We start from the raw sequence: 22929 nt of genomic DNA on the forward strand, positions 1-22929 counted from the left end.
TTTGGTGTAAACAACATGAAAGCAATGGTGGTGTAATGGTGGGGGGGGGGGGGGGGATATTTTCTTGGAACACTTTGGGCCTCTTAGTACCAATTTGGTTTAAACACCATGGACTACCTGAGTATTGTTGCTGACCATGTCCATCCCTTTATGACTTCAATGTCCCCATCTTCTGATGGCTCCTTCCAGCAGGATAATGCCCCATGTCACAAAGATCCAATCATCTCACCACTGGACAATGAGGTCACTGTCCTCCAATGGCCTCCACACCCACCACATCTCATCCAATAGAGCACCTCTGGGATGTGGTGGAACAGGAAATTCCCATCATGGATGTGCAGCCGACAAATCTGCAGCAATTGCGTGATGTTATCATGTCACTATGGAGCAAAATCTCTGAGGAATGTTTCCAACACCTTGTTGTATCTATGCCACCAAGAATGAAGGCAAAAGGGGTCCAACCCGGTACTAGCAAGGTGGACCTAATAAAGTGGCCAGTGAGTGTAGGTATCCTGTATAATGTGTCTGCATCAATGTGTCAATATCAGTGTATCCAATGTCAGTGTGCCCATATCAATGAGTCCAGATCAGTAAGCCCATATGGATGAGTCCATATCAGTGTGCCCATATCAACAAGTTCATATCAGTGTGCCCATATGGATACGTCCATATAAGTGTGCCCATATCAAGGAATCCAGCTCAGTGTGCCCATATCAAGGAATCCAGCTCAGTGTGCCCATATCAACGAGTCCATATAAGTGTGGTCATATCAATGAGTCCATATCAACAAGTCCATATCAGTGTGCCCATATCAAGGAATCCAGATCAGTGTGCCCATATCAAGGAATCCAGATCAGTGTGCCCATATCAAGGAATCCAGATCAGTGTGCCCATATCAACGAGTCCATATCAGTGTGCCCATATCAACAAGTTTATATCAGTGGTCATATCAATGAGTCCATATCAGTGTGCCCATAGCAACGAGTCCAGATCAGTGTGCCCATATCAACAAGTCTATATCAGTGGTCATATCAATGAGTCCTTGTCAGTGTGCCCATGTCAGTGTGCCCATATCAACGAGTCCAGATCAGTGTGCCCATATCAACAAGTCTATATCAGTTGTCATATCAATGAGTCCATGTCAGTGTGCCCATATCAACAAGTCCAGATCAGTGTGCCCATATCAACGAGTCCAGATCAGTGTGCCCATATCAACAAGTTCATATCAGTGTGCCCATATCAACGAGTCCAGATCAGTGTGCCCATATCAACAAGTCCATATCAGTGTGCCCATATCAACGAGTCCAGATCAGTGTGCCCATATCAACAAGTTCATATCAGTGTGCCCATATGAATGAGTCCATATCAGTGTGCCCATATCAACGTGTCCATATCAGTGGGTCCATATAAATTAGTCCATATCAGTGTGTCCAGTTCGGTGTGCCCATATCAAGGAGTCCATATCAGTGTGCCCATATCAAGGAATCCAGCTCAGTGTGTCCATATCAGTGTGGTCATATCAATGAGTCCATATCAGTGTGCCCATATCAACAAGTCCAGATCAGTGTGCCCATATCAGTGTGCCCATATCAGTGTGCCCATATCAACGAGTCCAGATCAGTGTGCCCATATCAACGAGTCTAGATCAGTGTGCCCATATCAACGAGTCCATATCAGTGGGTACATATAAATTAGTCCAGATCAGTGTGGTCATATCAATGAGTCCATATCAGTGTGCCCATATCAACGAGTCCAGATCAGTGTGCCCATATCAGTGTGCCCATATCAACGAGTCCATATCAGTGGGTACATATAAATTAGTCCAGATCAGTGTGTCCAGATCAGTGCGGTCATATCAATGAGTCCATATCAGTATGCCCATACTAACAAGTTCATATCAGTGTGCCCATATCAACGAGTCCAGATCAGTGTGCCCATATCAACAAATCCAGATCAGTGTGCCCATATCAGTGTGCCCATATCAACGAGTCCAGATCAGTGTGCCCATATCAGTGTGCCCATATCAACGAGTCCAGATCAGTGTGTCTATATCTTCTCCACCCCCCACCAATTCACTATAAAGCAAAAAAATCCATTTGAAGATTTCAGTCTGAGGATTCATCTTTCACCAAACGGACTACAGAACACCGGATCCTGCCGCTGGATAGCTGTGCAGCTCACCGTTATTCTTTACATTCGTTGCCTCGAAGAAGATTCATAATGGGTGCATTAATTCAGCTTCTGGGGGGGGAGGGGGGGGGAATAATCGCGCGCTCTTTATAATGTGCGCTGAGTCATTTGCATTTCCTTCTAGCAGACAGCTTGCTGAAATACGGGGCTCTTTGTTAAGATATACCATTTTAATGAGTTGGAAATTAGTTATAAACTGTATTTACTTGTTACATTACACGGTGCTATTGGGAACACCACATGAAGACTGTTTTTTTTTTTTATGTTTTTTTTTTTTATTGGATAGACTAGCATGAAAACATAAAAATCCTTGGCTTACCGTGTTGCTGTGATCAGTAATTGTTAGCTGTTTGATCCAGACTTTCATTGTAACAAAGAATAATGGCTCGCCCTATCTTCATTTTCCACTGGCACATTAAAGAATGTAATGCAGCTCATAAGATAGTAATGCTCGGCACATAATGGCGGCTGTAATTGCCTGTTTTCAATCAACCCGCTGCAGCCGTAGCTCTATCCTCTTTCCAGAAATGCAGCTGATCATAAAAATGTCAAATAATGAAATAAAATACACGCAAATTAACATTTTTATTTTTTTGTTTTTTTTAATGATTTTAATTCCTGAGACTCGGGCTTGCTTTGCCTTGCAGCGAAACACCTCAGAATTAAAATCCGGACCCAATCTCGTGTGATAGGCACACGCATGTACAAAACACTTTTGTTGATGTTCGATTAAAGCAAATGCTGTTTTTCCTGTTTTTTGGCCTAGTAATCAGGCGCGGATACGTTTATGTGTTCACACAAGGCCTTAGCTGTGTTCCTAAGGAAGGGTATTCAAAGTTATTGGATAAAATTGCAAGTGCCAAGCGCAATGAGGATCCAAGATGACCACAGTAAGGGAAGCTTCAACTACTCATCCCACCAGCAATGAGACACGAGCTTCCCTTACTGTGGTCATCGTGGATCCTCATTGCGCTTGGTGGTACTTGGTGGATCAAATCAAAATTCACTTAATGTAAAGTGAACAAGGGCAACCAAGTACATTAAAGTGAATTTTGATTTGATCTACCAAGTGCCACCAAGCGCAATGAGGATCCAAGATGACCGCAGTAGGGGAAGCTCGATCTGCTTATCCCACCAGCAATGAGACATGAGCTTCCCTTACTGTGGTCATCTTGGATCCTCATTGCGCTTGGTGGTACTTGGTGGATCAAATCAAAATTCACTTAATGTAAAGTGAACAAGGGCAATGTTGATTTGATCTACCAAGTATCAAGCACAATGAAGGATCCAAGAAGACCATAGTAAGGAAAGCTCCATCTACTTATCCCACCAGCAATGAGACATGAGCTTCCCTTACTGTGGTCATCTTGGATCCTCATTGCGCTTGGTGGTACTTGGTAGATCAAATCAAAATACACTTTAATGTAAAGTGAGCAAGGGCAATTTTGATTTGATCTACCAAGTATCAAGCACAATGAAGGATCCAAGAAGACCATAGTAAGGAAAGCTCCATCTACTTATCCCACCAGCAATGAGACATGAGCTTCCCTTACTGTGGTCATCTTGGATCCTCATTGCGCTTGGTGGTACTTGGTAGATCAAATCAAAATTCACTTTAATGTAAAGTGAATAAGGGCAACCAAGTACATTAAAGTGAATTTTGATTTGATCTACCAAGTGCCACCAAGCTCAATAAGGATCCAAGATGACCGCAGTAAGGGAAGCTCGATCTGCTTATCCCACCAGCAATGAGACATGAGCTTCCCTTACTGTGGTCATCTTGGATCCTCATTGCGCTTGGTGGTACTTGGTAGATCAAATCAAAATTCACTTTAATGTAAAGTGAACAAGGGCAATTTTGATTTGATCTACCAAGTATCAAGCACAATGAAGGATCCAAGAAGACCATAGTAAGGAAAGCTCCATCTACTTATCCCACCAGCAATGAGACATGAGCTTCCCTTACTGTGGTCATCTTGGATCCTCATTGCGCTTGGTGGTACTTGGTAGATCAAATTAAAATTCACTTTAATGTAAAGTGAGCAAGGGCAATTTTGATTTGATCTACCAAGTATCAAGCACAATGAGGATCCAAGAAGACCATAGTAAGGAAAGCTCATTCTACTTATCCCACCAGCAATGAGACACAAGCTTCCCTTAGTGTGATCATCTTGGATCCTCATTGCGCTTGGTGGTACTTGGTAGATCAAATTAAAATTCACTTTAATGTAAAGTGAGCAAGGGCAACCAAGTACATTAAAGTGAATTTTGATTTGATCTACCAAGTAATAAGCGCCATGAGGATCCAAGATGACCGCAGTAAGGGAAGCTCCAGCTACTCCCACCGGCAATGAGACATGAGCTTCCCCTACTGTGGTCATCTTGGATCCTCATTGCGCTTGGTGGTACTTGGTAGATCAAATACTAGTAAGGGAAGCTCCATCTACTTATCCGACCAGGAATGAGACATGAGCACAAGACAACAAATAAAGGTGCGATCCCAGCTCTGGAGTAAGTCAATGGAGCCACAAGCCCAGGAATAGATCAAGTCAAAATTCACTTTAATGCATAGTGAAAAAACATGGCATGCAAGAGTTCCCAAACCGATACATCACCAAGCCAGTGGAGAGGAGGAGCACATAATCCCAAAAGCTAAAGGGTGGATGCATGATCGTGGACCCAACAGTAGGTTTCACCGACCAGGAGCCTCGGAACAATGGGAGAAGTGTAGGTAAGCAGACGCCAGGGTCACTGAGATGGCGCGTCCTCCAAAAGTCACGTGTCCAGATGTGATGTCATACACCTGGTGGAAGAGCACCTGAACGCTGGCTGGTGAGGGCAAACTGGAAGTCTTGGAGAGCACTCAAACCATGTCAAACCAAAGGAGAGAAGCCATCACTGTGATAACATGTTGTGAGGGCTTGCCCCTTCCTCAGATCAATCTGAGGAAGGGGCAAGCCCCCGAAACATGTTATCATGGTAACCTCACCAGCTGACATTGGGGCGCTGTTCCACCAGGTGTATGACATGAAAACATGTTTATGGGGCTTTGCCAACTTCCTCAGATCAAGCCCCTGAAACATGTAATCATGATGACTGGTTTATCTGCTTTGGTTTAACATGGTTTGAGTGCTCTGCAAGACTTCCAGTTTGCCCTCAAAAATCAACGTTCGGGGGCGCTTATGACATCACATCCAGTTCGGGGACAAGTGACTTTCGGCGGGCAGGCCATCTCAGTGAGCCCGAGCACCTGTAATCCAAACCCTTCCCCCACTGACCTGAGGCTTCTGGGCGGGGTATACTACTGTTGGGTCCGGAATCATGTGTCATCCCTCAGTTTTTGGGATTATGTGCTTCTCTTCTCCACTGGCTTGTTGATGTATCAGTCATGCTTTTTTACATGATTAGGGTATTTCAGATAACTTACTGCCCCAACTCAATTATGTACCTGCCAACACCCCCCTTTTCTCCCCAGTAAGAACACTGACACTGTGTTGGATTTAAATGGCCGCTTGGCCTTTTATTAACTCAAAAAACATATTTAAACATAAACCTTCTTAAATGCACCAGCTCTAATATGAATAAATGATTGCAGATCTTTGACGACACCATCTTCCAGACTTTTGAAATGTGTGGTACCTCTAAGTTAGATTCTGTCCCCAGCCGCAAATACCACCCCGGGGACTTACTAACTTACCACAGACCCCTACCACCTTAAGGCTCGGTAGTCTAGACTGAATTAGATAAACCAGGAGGACTCCATACCTGAGACGAGTCCCACCGTTTTATCAAATACCTCATTTTTGTAATCCTCGTCAAGGACCCCAATTGCCACACCTTTTGCATGAAGTACCTCCAAACTTCTCCACTAGGGCGGGAGGGCGGGACGTTTCACCACCGACCTTCCACCTGTAACTGATGCCTCCTCGTTCCTTCCTTCACTAATTATCCAGCTCCTCCCTATCCTGCACTAAACTCCTCCAATCAGGTAAGGGCCAGTTTATTTTGTCTAAACAGTCCCAACCCCTCTTTAACCTATTGCAGTCTGGTAGTTCCTTCCACCCCTTCATGTATGCCCTGCGCTTACATTTCTTTTCTGCTCCGTACACGTCTTTAAAGGGAATTTTGATTGATTTAGCTATTCCTGGGCTTGTGGCTCTGTTAACTTCCACAGGGTTGAAAGTCATTGGATAATAGTCATTGTCAACAATTGATTTGTAGCGCTATTCCCAGAAGAGCCACTGGATTTTTTTTGGGTGCTTCTGCTGTGATGACCCGCCCTGGATCTGATTACCACATCTGGAACTGTTGAAACAAGCTTTAATAACAGGAAAATGTCTTAAAAAGAGATTTGGTTAAGTAACATCAATTCACGGCAGGCAGAGATAGTCCTGTTTCAACTACTGGAAGCCACATGGCTCTCAGCAGAAACATCCCAAGTCCTCTCACAGCACCACTGGTAGCTACAGGCGACTTAAGTCAGCTCCAGAACCTCAGCCCTGTTTCTAGGCCAGTGGTTGTTAACTTATGAGCTAAAGGGGGCCTCAAATGTGGCCCCTGACATCACCAAAGAGCCACACATAATGTTCAATATATGTAATACTTGAGAGGACTGTCAGAGACTGCCAGGCATGTACTGGCCATTGGGATCTACTGGGAGTTTCCCGGTGGGCCGATGGCTCAGTGGGCCACTCTGATGTAAGGGGGCTGCTGATGGGACACTCTGATGTAAGGGGCCTGGTGATGGGACACTCTGATGTAAGGGGGCTGGTGATGGGACACTCTGATGTAAGGGGGCTGGTGATGGGACACTCTGATGTAAGGGGGCTGGTGATGGGACACTGATGTAAGGGGGCTGGTGATGGGACACTCTGATGTAAGGTGGTGCTGATGAGACACTCTGCTGTAAGTGGCGGGTGATGGGATACTCAAAATGTAAGTGGGCCGGTCTGGATGAAGTCCAGGGCCAAATTTCTGTCCCAGTCCAGCCCTGGAGACTGCAGACCCAATAGAGGAAATGAGGGTCAGAGAGTGAGGACAGGATACATTGTTGGTGGTGGAGATGCTGAAGAAGACAAAACAAAACTGGGTAGATGTTACATGAGGCTGGTAGAGATCAATGTTATTATCCTAATTAATTTTCCTTCTACAGACTGAGGCCTGCCCTTCGTATACCAAAGGGCCACAGGTTGGGCACCAGGGACCTAGGCTATATGGTAGACAGAGCAGACACACATGCCTGCTCTCCCAGATTAACTGCCAGAGCAGCTCCCAGAATGTTGGGTAGGCCCCCAATTCCTGGCAGAATGGCTCCTGATAGGAATTCTCTATTTGCCCTGTTGCTAGTGGTGGGCTTAGTTACATAGTTCATCTGGTTGAAAAAAGACACAAGTTCATCCAGTCCAATCAACCAACAGGCTGCAGTAGCAGCCAATCACAGTCCTTCCTTGCTGTCTGCTCCCTGCACTCTTTTGGTGGCAGGGAAGGGCGCAATAAGCTATTTCAAGAGGAAATGCTCTGCAAGGCGGCTTAAAGGGGCCACTGGTAGGCAACTACAAGTTGTTCAGTTATCACCACGTGTATGGATTTGCAAATAGTAGAAACTAAACAAAGTGGAACTCTGGACAACTGTTGGGTGTGCCTCCAGTTCCTGGCAGAACGACTGCCGATAGGAATCCTCCCCCCGTTGCTGGTTAGTGGGCTTCGTTCAGGTTGCAATCACAGTCCTTCCTTGGTATCAGTTCCCTGTGCTCTGTTGGTGGCAGGGAAGGGAGCAATAAAATACTTAAAGTGGATGTAAACCCTCACATATACCCAGTGAAATGAACAGCCTTTTACATCTATATCTGCAGTCTTCAGCTTTATATACTGTTTAGAAAGTGCACATCATGGTAGAATTTTCACTTCCTCATTCAGCAGTAGCAGTGTAGTGTTGGATTACACTGGGAGACAGCTGATTGGAGGAAAGGCACACACCCCCTCCACATAGGCAGAGACAGAGCTGTCCTGTGAGTAGAGCAGCTCTCTGCTGATCTATTTATAGCACCCACCCTGACACAAAATTCAACTGGTTTTATCACAGTTGTCGGAGAACTTGTCAGAAGTTATTATGCTGATAACAGAAGAATGGAGCAGGAGAAAGCCACGGGACACAGTGCTTTGAAGAGAGATAAAAAAAGCACTGCAGATATGTGCCCAGCTCAAATTTCATGAATCGGGTTTACATCCACTTTAATCCCTTGCCGACCCGCCACCGTCTTTATACTTACTGCTGTTGAAAATAATTGCAGCATCGATGCATCGCGATTCGACCATACATGATGCAGCATCGATGCTACGACTGGAATAATCGATGTTTGGAAGACGTCATATTCGTGCCGCGTTGTGCCCCGCCTCCATGACCGAATGGAGCCAAAAGCAGCCGGAGTAAACCACGCTGGCTTTTCCCGCCTCCTACTGACATCATCCCCTGCTGCCCTGCATTGAAGAGCGACACGGTGTGCACGTTGGCGGGAGCATAGAGCACCGGTGGCTGGAGCTGTCTGTACTCTAAGGAGGAGAGTGGAGCTATCGGTGCTTTTGGTCCTGAAAGGGTTTGGGGCAGCCACGGCATATCCAGCCAGGTGTGAAGGTGTGAAAAGGTGTGACAGAAGAGGCAGAGTTGGAGGAGAGCACAGTAGAGGTGCCAGACTGTCCTATCCAAGCTGGCCAATACCCCGCCCCCTCACCATATAATGCTGTTTCATTACCTTAGCGCTCCTCTGCCCAGTGTCTCCACGGACCAATTCCTATCCTTCTCGACCAGCATCCACCCAGTCCTCTGCTCCCCCCTCACCTCTACACAAAAGATTTATTTTAATCAGATCACAGATTTATATATATATTTCAGGACTATATTTGTTCACTACTTAATAAGACTCTTTTGTACATTTATCACCGCAAAGCACTGCACACCATTATTTGTTTTATTGCCCTATCTGCATGCTCACTGTGTAGAGGTGGGGGGGAGAGCAGAGGACTGTGTGGATACTGGTCGAGAAGGATGGTAATTGGTCCGTGGTGACACTGGGCAGGGGAACGCTAAGATAACGAAACAGTATTATATGGTGACAGGTTAGTGGTGAGGAGCACAGGATATTGGTCAGCTTGGATAGGACAATCTGGCACCTCCCTTACCATGTCCAGTCTCTGATCATCTCTTGTATCATGTCTGCACAGTCTCTGATCATCTCCTGTATTATGTCTGCAGTCTCTGACCATCTCCTCTATCATGTCTGCACAGTCTCTAACCATCTCCTGTATCATGTCTGCACAGTCTCTGACCATCTCCTGTATCATGTATGCACAGTCTCTGACCATCTCCTGTATCATGTCCTCAGTCTCTGATCATCTCCTGTATCATGTCCTCAGTCTCTGATCATCTCCTGTATCATGTCTGCAGTCTCTGATCATCTCCTGTATCATGTCTGCAGCCTCTGATCATTTTCTGTATCATGTCTGCAGTATCTGACTATCTCTTGTATAATGTCTGCAGTTTCTGACCATCTCCTATAGTATGTTTGCAGTCTCTGGCCATCTTTTGTCATGTCTGCAGTCTCTCATCATCTATATCATGTCTGCAGTCTCTGACCATCTCCTGTATCATGTCCTCAGTCTCTGATCATCTCCTGTATCATGTCTGCAGTCTCTGATCATCTTCTGTATCATGTCTGCAGTCTCTGACCATCTCCTGTATCATGTCCTCCGTCTCTGACCATCTCCTGTATCATGTCTGCAGTCTCTGATCATTTTCTGTATCATGTCTGCAGTATCTGACTATCTCTTGTATAATGTCTGCCGTTTCTGACCATCTCCTATAGTATGTCTGCAGTCTCTGACCATCTCTTGTCTTGTCTGCAGTCTCTCATCATCTATATCATGTCTGCAGTCTCTGACCATCTCTTGTGTCATGTCTGCAGTCTCTCATTATCTATATCATGTCTGCAGTCTCTGACCATCTCCTGTATCATGTCTGCAGTCTCTTACCGTCTTCTGTAGTCATTTGGGGGCAGTCTGGAGCTCCTCTTTAAGTTGTCTGCTGTGTTTACACTTTGCTACATGCAGGGAGTGTTGTCTTTTTTTAAGAACAGATCCAATTTTAAAATGTTCTTCTGACTGCTTGAATTTTTTGGATGAAAAGCATGTACAGTAATTGTGATGCATCGTGCAATTGAATCTAATCGTGGGCCGGATAATCGTAATCGAACCGAATCATGAGGCTAGTGAATAAAAATGCCATAAATCTATCCCCTATTTTGTAGACAGTATAATTTTTGCGCAAACCAATTTTTGCGCAAACCAATACGCTTACTGGGGAAGTAAAGCCTGATGGGTTTTACTTCCGCTTTTTTCCCCTGCTTTCCCTTGCAAATTAAAAGCATAATGGGCTAGTATGCATCACATACTAGCCCAATATGTTGCACTTTCCAGCAAATGAAGCCTGCGCTGTCCCTGCTGGTGGCCGCATCCATCTTTGCCCCTCTTCCTTTCCGGTGGCGTGGACTTCCGGCTCTGTGGCTGGCGAGGTCACGTGACGTCACTCCCGCGCGCACGATGACGTCAGCGCAAGCATATATGGTAAATATCTCCTAAGCCATGCAGGTTTAGGAGATATTTACAGTACCTACAGGTAAGCCTTATTAGGGGCTTACCTGTAGGTACAAGTGGTGTAACAGGGTTTACAACCACTTTAACCACTTCCCGATCGGCGCACGCCGATGTACGTCGGCAGAATGGCACGGGCAGGCATATTGGCGTACAGGTACGTCCATTTTTATATGCCGCCCTGCCATCGCGTGCGTGCCGGTCGGGACCCTCGTGAGTCCGGTCGCGGGTCCCGCGGACTCGATCGCCGCGGGCATACCTGCGATCGTCTCACGGGGCGGCTGAACGGGAGATGCCATTGTAAACAGCATATCCCCGTTCTGCCTAGCAACAAGTGACGCTGATCTCTGCTCCCTGTGATTGGAGTAGAGATTAGTGTTCACTAACACAAAGCCCAGCCCCCCACAGTTAGTAACACACCCCTAGGAACAATTAAAGAGGAAGTAAACCCTGATGAGTTTACTTCCTCTTTCATTCCCTGCAAAGGTAAAGCATAATGGACTACTATGCATCGCATCGCATCGCATCGCATAGTAGTCCATTATGTGTCACTTACCTGACACAGGAGCCAGCGAAGTGACCGCTGTCCCCTGTAGTCCAGCGCATCCATCTTCTCGGTGGGTCTCGCTGCCCCGCCGCTGTCATTCGGCGAAGCCGCAATGATGTCACTCCTGCGTATGCGCACGGGAGCCGACACGCGCGGCATCTTCGTCGTTGACGATGTCGCGCTCAGTGCGCCTGCGCACGTAGACAGCGGTGCCTGTCTTTCGGCAAATATCTCCTAAACCGTGTAGGTTTAGGAGATATTTCTTGGACCTACAGGTAAGCCTTAATCTAGGCTTACCTGTAGGTCAAAGTGTGTTGTAAGGGTTTACAACCACTTTAACCCCTACACTGCCACTCCCTGGTTAACCTCTTCACTGCCAGTGTCATTTACACAGGAATCAATGCATTTGTATAGCACTGATTGCTGTATAAATGACAATGGTCCCAAAAATGTGTCAAAAATGTCCGATGTGTCCGCCATAATGTCACAGTCACAATAAAAATCGCTGATCGCCACCATTACTAGTAAAAGAAAAATATTAATAAAAATGCCATAAAGATATCACCTGTTTTGTAAAGCTATAACTTTTGCGAAAACCAATCAATAATCGCTTACTGCGATTTTTTTTTTTTTTTTTACCAAAAACTTTTTTTTATATATTTTTGGGGGATATTTATTATAACAAAAAGTAAAAAGTAATGCGTTTTTTTTTTTTAAAAATTTTTCGCTCTATTTTTGTTTGTAGCGCCAAAAAATAAAAACCACAGGGGTGATCAAATACCATCAAAAGAAAGCTCTATTTGTGGCGGAGCCGCGTCGCACGGCCGCGCAATTGTCAGTTAAAGTGACGCAGCGCCGAATCGCAAAAAGTGGTCTGGTCTTAAGCCAGCAAAATGGTCCGGGGGGGCTGAAAGTGGTTAAAGAGGAAATGTCTCTGCCACTTGAACTCATTAACCACTTCCTGACCAGCGCACGACGATGTACGTCGACAGAATGGCACGGGCAGGCATATTGGTGTACAGGTACGTCCAATATTCAATGCCGCCCTGCCATCGGGAGCGCGCCACGGGCGGCGCGCTCCCGCGCTGGTCGGGACCCCCGTGAGTCCGGTCACGGGACCCGCGGACTCGATCGCCGCGGGCATCCCCGCGATCGTCTCACGGAGCGGCCGAATGGAGGAAATGCCAAGTAAACAGCATTTCTCCATTCTGCCTAGCAACTAGTGACACTGATCTCTGCTCCATGTGATTGGAGCAGAGATCAGTGTTCACTAAATGAAAGCCCAACCCCCCCACAGTTAGTAACACACCCCTAGGAACACTTAACCCCTACACTGCCACCCACTGGTTAACCCCTTCACTGCCAGTGTCATTTACACAGGAATCACTGCATTTATATAGCACTGATTTCTGTATAAATGACAATGGTCCCAAAAATGTGTCAAAAATGTCCGATGGGTCCCCCACAATGTCACAGTCACAATAAAAATCGCTGATCACCGCCATTACTAGTAAAAAAAAAAAAAAAAAAAAATTATTAATAAAAATGCTATAAAACTATCCCTATTTTGTAAACGCTATAACTTTTGCGCAAACCAATCAATAATCGCTTATTGCGATTTTTTTTTTACCAAAAATATGTAGAAGAATACGTATCGGCCTAAACTGAGGGAAAAAAAATGTTTTTTTATATATTTTTGGGGGATATTTATTATAACAAAAAGTAAAAAATAATGCGTTTTTTTCAAAATTGTCGCTCTATTTTTGTTTGTAGCGCCAAAAAATAAAAACCGCAGGAGGTGATCAAATACCACCAAAAGAAAGCTCTATTTGTGGGGAAAAAAAGGACGTCAATTTTGTTTGGGAGCCACGTCGCACGACCGCGCAATTGTCAGTTAAAGCGATGCAGTGCCGAATCGCAAAAAGTGGTCTGGTCTTTGACCAGCAAATTGGTCCGGGGGGCTGAAAGTGGTTAAAAGATGCCAGGGCAGTGCAGTGGCCGTCACACTACTACCTTACTGGGGTACGGGGCAATAGTCCTTATTTTAACTACTTAGGATATTGCATATTACGAGCAAGCAAATATTGTTGTCCTATGGGGTGGTCCAGGGTTTTCTGGAGTCCAGACATATACAGGTATACTGAAATAATAATGAATAATGAAATAATAATAATAATAAAATAATAATAATAATAAATAAATAAAAATAAATAAATAAATAAATAAAATAAAAATAAATAAAATGTCTATGTTATAAAATAAATATATCTATGTCTATGTTATAAAACATATGTTATGTTAACATATCTATGTCTATGTTATAAAAAAAAAAAAAAAAAAAAAAAAAATAATAATAATGAAATAATAATGAATAATGAAAGTTTTTTTTTTTTTTTTGGTGCATGGTTTTGAAAGCTCAGAGCAATAGGAACTCATGTGGCTACATAGTGTCTATTTGTTATAAAGCGTCTCATAACATCCTCATTTATGTTTTTTTGCAGGGTGGGACGCCGGGAGCATGCAGATCCTTTCATGGAGGAGCTCAACCCCGGGGATGCTTCTGAGCCAGATGGACGGGGAACTGGTTAGTCTGTTATGTTACTAATATATACCCAACAAATGGGCAGGAACCCAATTTTCATTACATCTACAAATGAAAAGAACACGACATGAAAGACCACTGATGTCCATTGAATGGGGGGGGGGGGGGGTCCAGATAACATACAGATAAGCTATACTATCTACTTTCAGGATAATAGGATATCCAGGTTAAAATGTCGACCTTGCAGCAAAATACAAGGTCCACTTATACTGTCTACCCCTCCCTTTTAAAAATCACCTGGTGTTAGTAGGTGTAAATGTTACTGTACCTGTAAAGAAAAAATTTAGACATACACGATATTGTCAAAAGTATTGTGACACCTGCTTTTACACACATGAACTTCCCAGTCTTATGCCCCGTACACACGGTCAGATTTTCCGGCAACAAAACCCTGGATTTTTTATTTTTTTTTCCAAAGGATGTTGGCTCACACAACATCCTTTGTTGTCGGAAATTCATATGGCTCACACAACATCCTTTGTTGTCGGAAATTCATATGGCTCACACAACATCCTTTGTTGTCGGAAATTCATGCATGAACTGTCCTGTCACCGTTTGAGGAGGCCACAAAGATGGTGAGCAGTGACAGTGCATGCATCAGTGGCACTGTACCTCTTGTCCACCTGTTGGAGCATACGCTGCGTGGAATAATGGACAGGGCACTTGAGGTAGAACAGAGGCAGGAAGAGGAGGACTTCCTTACCTCCCAAGGCCCCCTTTATCCAGACAGTGTTCCTGCTGTCCCACCCATCACACAGGAAGAAGACGAGGAGGGGGAGGTGGAGCCTGGCACTCAGCAGCAGCAGTCTTGTAGGGATGATTTACAGTCCCAAGAAACCCATGGACTTGTACGTGGCTGGGAGGAGGTAGCTGCGGATCATGTTGTCCTTAGTGACCCAGAGGACTCTGGGCCGAATGCCGAATGTCACACAAATTGTTGTCGGAAATTCCCGAACGTCAAGAGAACGCGGTGACGTACAAACGCGTACGACGAGCCCAGAAAAATGAAGTTCAGTAGCCAGTGCGGCTCCTTCTGCTTGATTTCCGAGCATGCGTGGAACTTTTTGTGCGTCGGAATTGTGTACGCGCGATCGGAATTTCCGACAACTAGTTTTGTTTTTCGGGGAAAAATTTGAGAAGCTGCTCTCAAACATTTTTGTTGTCGGAAATTCCCGACAGCAAATGTCCGATGGAGCCTACGCACGGTCGGAAAATTTTCGACAACAAGCTCACATCGAACATTCCCTGTCGGAAAATCCAACCGTGTGTGTACAGTGGTGTAGTGGTTAGCACTCTCACCTAGCAGTAAGAAGGTCACTGGTTCAAATCCCAACCACGACACTACCTGCCTGGAGTTTGCATGTTCTCCCTGTGCCTGCGTGGGTTTCCTCCGGGTACTCTGGTTTCCTCCCACACTCCAAAGACATGCAGGTAGGTTAATTGGCTTCTGTCCAAAATTGACCCTAGTATATGAATGGGGACCTTGGATTGTGGGCTCCTTGAGGGTAGGGACCGATGTGAGTGTGCAATGTACAGGGATAGGGACAATTGTAGACACTCACTCAGGTTGAACTGGATGTCAACCTGATGTCTTTATTCAACCTTACTAACTATGTAACTATGTACGAGGCATTAGTTCGTAGGGTTCAATATTGAGTTGGCTCCGCCCTTTGCGGCTATAACAGCTTCATCTCTTCTGGGAAGGCCGTCCACAAGGTTTAGGAGGGTGTCTATGGGAATGTTTGACCATTCTTCCAGAAGAGCGCATTTGTGAGGTCAGGTACTGATGTTGGGCTAGAAGGCCTGGCTCGCAGTCTCCGCTCAAATTCATCCCAAAGGTGTTCTATCAGGTTGAGATTAGGACCGTCAAAGTTCCTCCACCCCAAACTCGCTCATCCATGTCTTTATGGACCTTGCTTTGTGCACTTTTGGTAATATAGTGTATACTTGCCTTACCACCCCTTCTTCCACCTGCGGAACCTTGGGAAGGATGATGTCACACTCCTGACCGGATCCTGGAGAATACAGAGCAGCCAACATTTCTGGAAAATGGACTGGAATGTCTTCTAATGGGATTTCACCTGCTCTGCATTCCCCGGGATTAGGGATGATAGGCTCAGTGTTCTGAATATTTAGGGTGTTCAGCATGGAGGAATGCGACAACTTCCAGTTGTTTAACCCCTTGGCGCCGGTGCCTGCCAGCCCTTTAAGGTCTTTTAGATGCCAGGAGGCGGGCTGGGGTTTCTGATCATTTGACCGCCGTGATTGGCTGTCACGTCGGTCACATGATTGGAAAACTCCTGATTGCAAAAGTAGAGATTGGGACCTTTCCATTCACCACCAACTGTGCATAGAGCACTTGGGGCACATGCTCTCGGTACAGCTCTGTTTATCTTTAGGTATGCATATGTAGCACTGACCCCCGAAGGAGCTGCTGGTTTGATTTTGTACTGCACTCTTCCAATAAACCCCACTGACTTGACTCAGTCCCCTTGACACAGCTGTGGTGCAATACAATACAGTACAATATAATACAACGCAATATACCTGTATTGTCACCTCAGGATCCACTGGCTCCACCTGCTGGGAAAAAAAAGCAATACTCCACACAACGGGGTACTTAACCAAAGTATATTTTACTGTAAATATTGGCAAACAGGTGATTACAATAATTGTGCTGTCATTCCAACATAGAATGACAGGACAATGAATTTTGTTAAAACAATTATAAACAATATAAATACAAAGGAGCTCCCCCTAGTTGTATAACTATTTGTAAGATCTCATTAAAAGTAGTCAGTCCTTAGTCTTCTTGTCTTCTGCTAGCTATGATAAGTTCTTATCATTTGTAATCCCAGAAGTAAAGTAATTAAAGTTGAGTTAAAGATTGTCCTGGTGTTGCTTCCGTAACTATGATAGAAGGCTTGAGATGCAACAGCAGATAGGCCTTATGCCTGCCTATTGTCAGTTGCTATACTCCTCCTCTGCAGGACTTTGGATCCCAGTGAGACCTGTATATAAGTCTGACTAGGTGCAAAAGTTAATAAACTGTGGGCCGCAACCCGCTCACCAACTGGATCGGAAGCTCTGTATGGTAGCTCTGGTCCGGTGTTTGCAGCTTGCTTCTATGTCAGCCGGCTCCGTCACTCCGTTCTGTTCCGATAGGTGGACCCGGTCTTCCGATGCTCAAATGAGTGTCTCTGGATCTTTCCAATCCAGTCACTGTGTCTTTGGCACCGTCAGGTCACTCACACAATCGAGCCGGGTTGCGCTCCGCAGTGGCTGTAGGCCGCTTCCTCCGGGAGGCCTCCTCACAAGTCCTCACAGGTAGGCCATGCATTCCCAAGAGACCTAAGATGGCCGCTCTGGCTCCTTTTATGTCCTACCCAGCATGCACTGTCAGAGAGGGTGTCCATGGGTAGGTCACATGGCATCCTCGGTAAAAAGGTCAACTCTCCAAAGTAAATAACAGTCACTTCCTGCAATCAGCTTAGGGCTTTTGTGAAAGCAAATATCATTCAAGTTCACTATCAGTGTTTGGCCGCTAGATGGCGCCAAACACTAATCCATAGAAACGTCCATACACTTTCATTATAGATGATAATATAATTTAGTAGGCAAGGATACCAGCGATACACGTATATGCAGAATCTTGGCGTTAAGGCCCACCCATCAAGAGGCCGCAGATATGCGCACAGCCGGTGGGAAGCAGTTAAGAAACAGCATGGGCTTGCACCTGATGCGTCCTTAACCACTTACATCATCCAGCCCGGGCCAAGAATTCCCGGCTATGTAAGCAAATTGGCAGAGAAAGGAGCAGGTTACTGTCAGAAACCATGAAATCAGGCCGAGACGAAAGTACAGTTAAATCACTCTTGTTTAATAATAAAAGTAAAAAGAACAAACGTAGTCAAAACATAGCCAAAGTTCAGTAACTGGAACGGATAGTCAGCCAAGCCAGAAGTCAGGATTTCAACGTAGTGGACAGCAAGCAGGATCTGGAGCCAGAAGGGATGTCAGCAAAGTCAGTCTTGAACAGGATCGCAGGAGATAGTCTCAGTTTCTGTGATGTTGACCAAGGTGAAGGCAGAGTTCCTCTGGACTGGACGGCTTAAGTAGGCAGGATTGACGAGCAGGATATCATCAACAGCCGATTAACTGTGGAGAGAGATAGGAGCTGGCAATTAGCTGACAGCTGAGCGGCCAGCTCAGAGAAGGAAGGGCTGAGCCCAGCCCTGACAGTTAGGTCCCCTTCACACGGGATGGATCCGTGATCATCCGCCCCGTGAACATCCGCTCGCTCAGCGGGGGATCGCTCCGTTGATCCCCGCTGAGCCGGCGGATGACAGGGCGGTCCCTGCACACTGGGCGGTCTCTGCATCGTCTGTCCGTGTTCATCCGATCCGCTCTGCAGATGGATAGAAAAGTAGGATTTTCCTCCGTCTGCAGAATCAAACCATGGCGGAGATGGATGATATCGGGAGTCAGCGGATGTTCATCCGCTGACACCCGCTATCCCATAGGGATGCATTTATATCCGTATTTCATCCGAAAACGGATGGATGAAATACGGACATACGGTCCGCATGTGTGAAAGGGGCCTTACAATCATTGCCAAATATGGCCATGGCTATATTTGGTCAATGATGTCACCACTATCCCCGCCCCTTCCTTAAAGGGGTTGTAAAGGTAATTTTTTTATTTTCTACATAGGTTCCTTTGAGCTAGTGCATTGTTGGTTCACTTACCTTTTCCTTTGATTTCCCTTCTAAATGTTTTTTTGCTTTGTCTGAATATCTCACTTCCTGTTTCTCCTCAGTAAACTTCTCACCATCATTCGAGCTGGTGGTTAGTCAGCCAAAACAGCTTACTGAACAGCTTACTGAACAGCTTACTGAGGAGGAACAGGAAGTGAGAAATTCAGACAAAGAAAACAAAGAAAAAAAAACATTTATAAGGGAAATCGAAGGAAAAGATAAGTGAACCAACAATGCACTAGCTTAAAGGAACCTATGTAGAAAATAAAAAATTTACCTTTACAACCCCTTTAACTTAGCTGATGACGGCTTGGGGAGCTGTCATGCACCTTTGTGTAGCATTGGGATTGCTGGCGAGCGGCGGGTCCAGGTTTTATTTCCGGCGAGGTGGCAGGCATCATGATTAATGATTGATTTACAATAAGGGACTTTTTGGGGGGAATTACATTTTTTATTATATATTTCTAGGTGATGTTGGGTATAGGGGGGAGGGGCATCTGGAGACACCCTTATTAAAAGTAAAAGGGGATTCCTATAAGCCCCATGCCCACAGGCCCCCTAAACCACCAGCCAGGGTTGTGTGGAAGAGGTCCTTTTTCTTATCAACATGGCAACCCCCATGTTGAGGGCATGTGGCCTAGTATGATTCGAGGGAATATAAAATATATATATTTTTTTTAACTTACCTGAAACTGCTGTTGCTAGGCAGTCTTCCTAATCTGCCCCTTCCTATTCCGCGGCGCTTCCCCCTCTTCGGCGAGCGGCCCCCACATATAGGCATGTATGAATGTAATCGCACACGCCAGGGGTCCTACGTCAATTGCAATACACGTTACATATTGCCATGCGTGCTGGAGTGAGAGCAATAATTCTAGCACCAGACCTCCTCCATAACACTTTTGACGCCTCGCCTATAGAAAATGTAGGGTAATGAAGTCTGTCGCCATTTCACCGGTGCGTGCAAATTTAAGGTTTGCCATGTTTGGTATCTGTTAACTCGGGGAAACCTCGTCTTCTATATTTTACCAAAAAATTGGGTAATTTATTACGTTTGTGTGCAGTAAAATTAACTTTATTGTGTATTTTTTTAACAGAAATTTTGTGTTTTCTAGACCTGTGCGGTAAAATTGCGTGCCATAAAAATTTGGAGATATCATTATTTTATTCTCTAGGGTGTCTCTTTTCAGAAAATATATCATGTTTGGGGGTTTTATGTAATTTTCAGGGCTAAAATGATTTTTAAGCATGTAAAAAAAAAAAAAGAGCCGCTCAGGCAGCAAAAGCTTTAGGCATAGTTCATGCTGATTGGTAGACTGAAGTTCTGCGCTTTAAGCATGACAGGACCTCTTAAATATGAGATCTGGGGGCAAAAAGTCCTCAGATCTAATTTTTTTTTCATTATTTATTTTATTTTATTTTGTACACTGTTTTTAAAATAAATAAATAAAATTTGAGTCACTTTTTTCTATTACAAAGGAATGTAAACATCTCTTGTAATAGAAAAAAAGAATGACAGGTTCTCTTAAATATGAGATCTGGGGGTCAAAAAGTTCTCAGATCTCATTTTTTTTCCTTACTTATTTTATTTTATTTATTTTTACACAGTTTAAAAAAAAAAAAAAAAAAAAAAGGCCACTTTTATTCCTGTTACAAGGAATTTAAATATCCCTTGTACTAGAAAAAAACCATGACAGGGGTCAAAAAGTTCTCAGATCTCTTTTTTTTTATTATTTATTTTTACACAGTTTAAAAAAATAAATAAAATAGTATCACTTTTATTCCTATTACAAGGAATGTAAACATCCCTTGTAATAGAAAAAAAGAATGACAAGACCACTTAAATATGAGATCTGGGGGTCAAAAAGTCCTCAGATCTATTTTTTTTCCTTATTTATTTTATTTTATTTTATTTATTTTTACACAGTTTAAAAAAAAAAAAAAAGGCCACCTGTTACAAGGAATTTAAATACCCCTTGTAATAGAAAAAATCCATGACAGGTCCTCTTAAATATGAGATCTGGGGGGCAAAAAGTCCTCAGATCTCCTATTTTTTTTGTTCACTGTTTTTAAAATAAATAAATAAAATTTGGGTCACTTTTATTCCTATTACAAAGGAATGTAAACATCTCTTGTAATAGAAAAAAAGAATGACAGGACCTCTTAAATATGAGATCTGGGGGCAAAAAGTCCTCAGATCTCTTATTTGTTTCTCATTTTTATTTATTTTATTTTGTACACTGTTTAAAAAAAAAAATTGGGTCACTTTTATTCCTATTACAAGGAATGTAAACATCCCTTGTAATAGAAAAAAAGCATGACAGGACCTCTTAAATATGAGATCTGGGGGTCAAAAAGTCCTCAGATCTCTTTTTTTTTTCTTACTTATTTTATTTTATTTATTATTACACAGTTAAAAAAAAAAGGCCACTTTTATTCCTGTTACAAGGAATTTAAATATCCCTTGTAATAGAAAAAAAAAAGCATGACAGGTCCTCTTAAATATGAGATCTGGGGCAAAAAGTCCTCAGATCTCATATTTTTTTTCTTATTTTTTTTATTTTATTTTGTACACTGTTTAAAAAAAAATAAAAAAATAGTGTCACTTTTATTCCTATTACAAGGAATGTAAACATCCCTTGTGATAGAAAAAAAAAGCATGACAGGTTCTCTTAAATATGAGATCTGGGGAAAAAGTCCTCAAATCTCATATTTTTTTTCTTATTTATTTTATTTTATTTTATTTTGTACACTTTAAAAAAAAAAAAAATTGTGTCACTTTTATTCCTATTACAAGGAATGTAAACATCTCTTGTAATAGAAAAAAAGCATGACAGGTTCTCTTAAATATGAGATCTGGGGGTCAAAAAGTCCTCAGATCTAATTTTTTTTCTTACTTATTTTATTTTATTTATTTTTACACAGTTTAAAAAAAAAAAAAAAAAAAAAGGCCACTTTTATTCCTGTTACAAGGAATTTAAATATCCCTTGTACTAGAAAAAAACCATGACAGGGGTCAAAAAGTTCTCAGATCTCTTTTTTTTATTATTATTATTTATTTTTACACAGTTTAAAAAAATTAATAAAATAGTATCACTTTTATTCCTATTACAAGGAATGTAAACATCTCTTGTAATAGAAAAAAAGCATGACAGGACCTTCTTAAATATGAGATCTGGGGGGTCAAAAGTCCTCACATCTCATATTTGGACTAAAATGCAATAAAAAAAAAAAAAAATTGTCATTTGAAAAAAATGACAACAAAAAAATGTTCCTTTAACCCCTTGCCGCCCGCCCTATTACAAATTGACGGCGGCAAAGTGGTTTCATTATCCTAACCGGACGTCATATGACGTGATTAGGATAATGAGCCGCTGCGCGCCCCCGGGGGCGCGCATCGCGGCGATCGTTGTTGCGGGGTGTCAGTCTGACACCCGGCAACTACGATCTCGGTAAAGAGTCTCCTACGGAGACTCTTTACCATGTGATCAGCCGTGTCCAATCACGGCTGATCACAGTGTAAATGGGAAGAGCCGGTGATCGGCTTTTCCTCACTCGCGTCTGTCAGACGCGAGTAGAGGAGAGCCGATCGGCTACTCCTCTGACAGGGGGGGTCTGTGCTGATCGATTATCAGCACAGCCCCCCCGAGGATGCTCACACTGGACCACCAGGGACACCACTAGACCACCAGGGAAAAGGTAATAAAAATCCATAATCCTCCCTAGACCACCAGGGTGCCAGTCAGCACAATGGGTGCCAATCAGTGCCCATAATGGATGCCAATCAGTGGCCACAATGGGCATCACTGATTGGCATGCATTATTGTTTGGCACTGATTGGCATCCATTACTATAACACCGATGCCGCCTATGAGTGCCCACCTGTGCCGCCTATGAGTGCCCACCTGTGCCGCCTGAGTGCCCACCTGTGCCGCCTGAGTGCCCACCTGTGCCGCCTATGAGTGCCCACCTGTGCCGCCTATGAGTGCCCACCTGTGCCGCCTTTCCATGCCCACCTGTGCCGCCTATCTATGCCCACCTGTGCCGCCTATCCATGCCCACCTGTGCCGCCTATCCATGCCCATCCGTGCCGCCCATCCGTGCCAGCTATCAGTGCCAATTTGTGCCACCTATCAGTGTCCGTCCGTGTCGCCCATCCGTGTCGCCCATCCGTGTCGCTCATCAGTGCCGCC

At 44.1% G+C, this 22929-nt stretch overlaps 1 protein-coding gene across 3 annotated transcripts in view; it reads left to right on the forward strand.

Moving 5' to 3' along the window:
• The window catches only part of CRTAC1 (cartilage acidic protein 1), a 1115778-nt gene that overhangs the window by 1002051 nt on the left and 90798 nt on the right, over positions 1 to 22929 (forward strand). For all 3 annotated transcript variants that reach the window (XM_077455715.1, XM_077455716.1, XM_077455717.1), the window contains exon 9: positions 13882 to 13964. In XM_077455715.1, coding sequence (XP_077311841.1) covers positions 13882 to 13964 — 83 coding nt within the window. The remainder of the gene's footprint in view (positions 1 to 13881; positions 13965 to 22929) is intronic.

This window comes from Lithobates pipiens, unplaced genomic scaffold, assembly GCF_037356315.1.
Source record: "Lithobates pipiens isolate NorthernLeopardFrog02 unplaced genomic scaffold, aLitPip1_a1.2 Scaffold_25, whole genome shotgun sequence".
NCBI classification, from domain to species: Eukaryota; Metazoa; Chordata; class Amphibia; order Anura; family Ranidae; genus Lithobates; species Lithobates pipiens.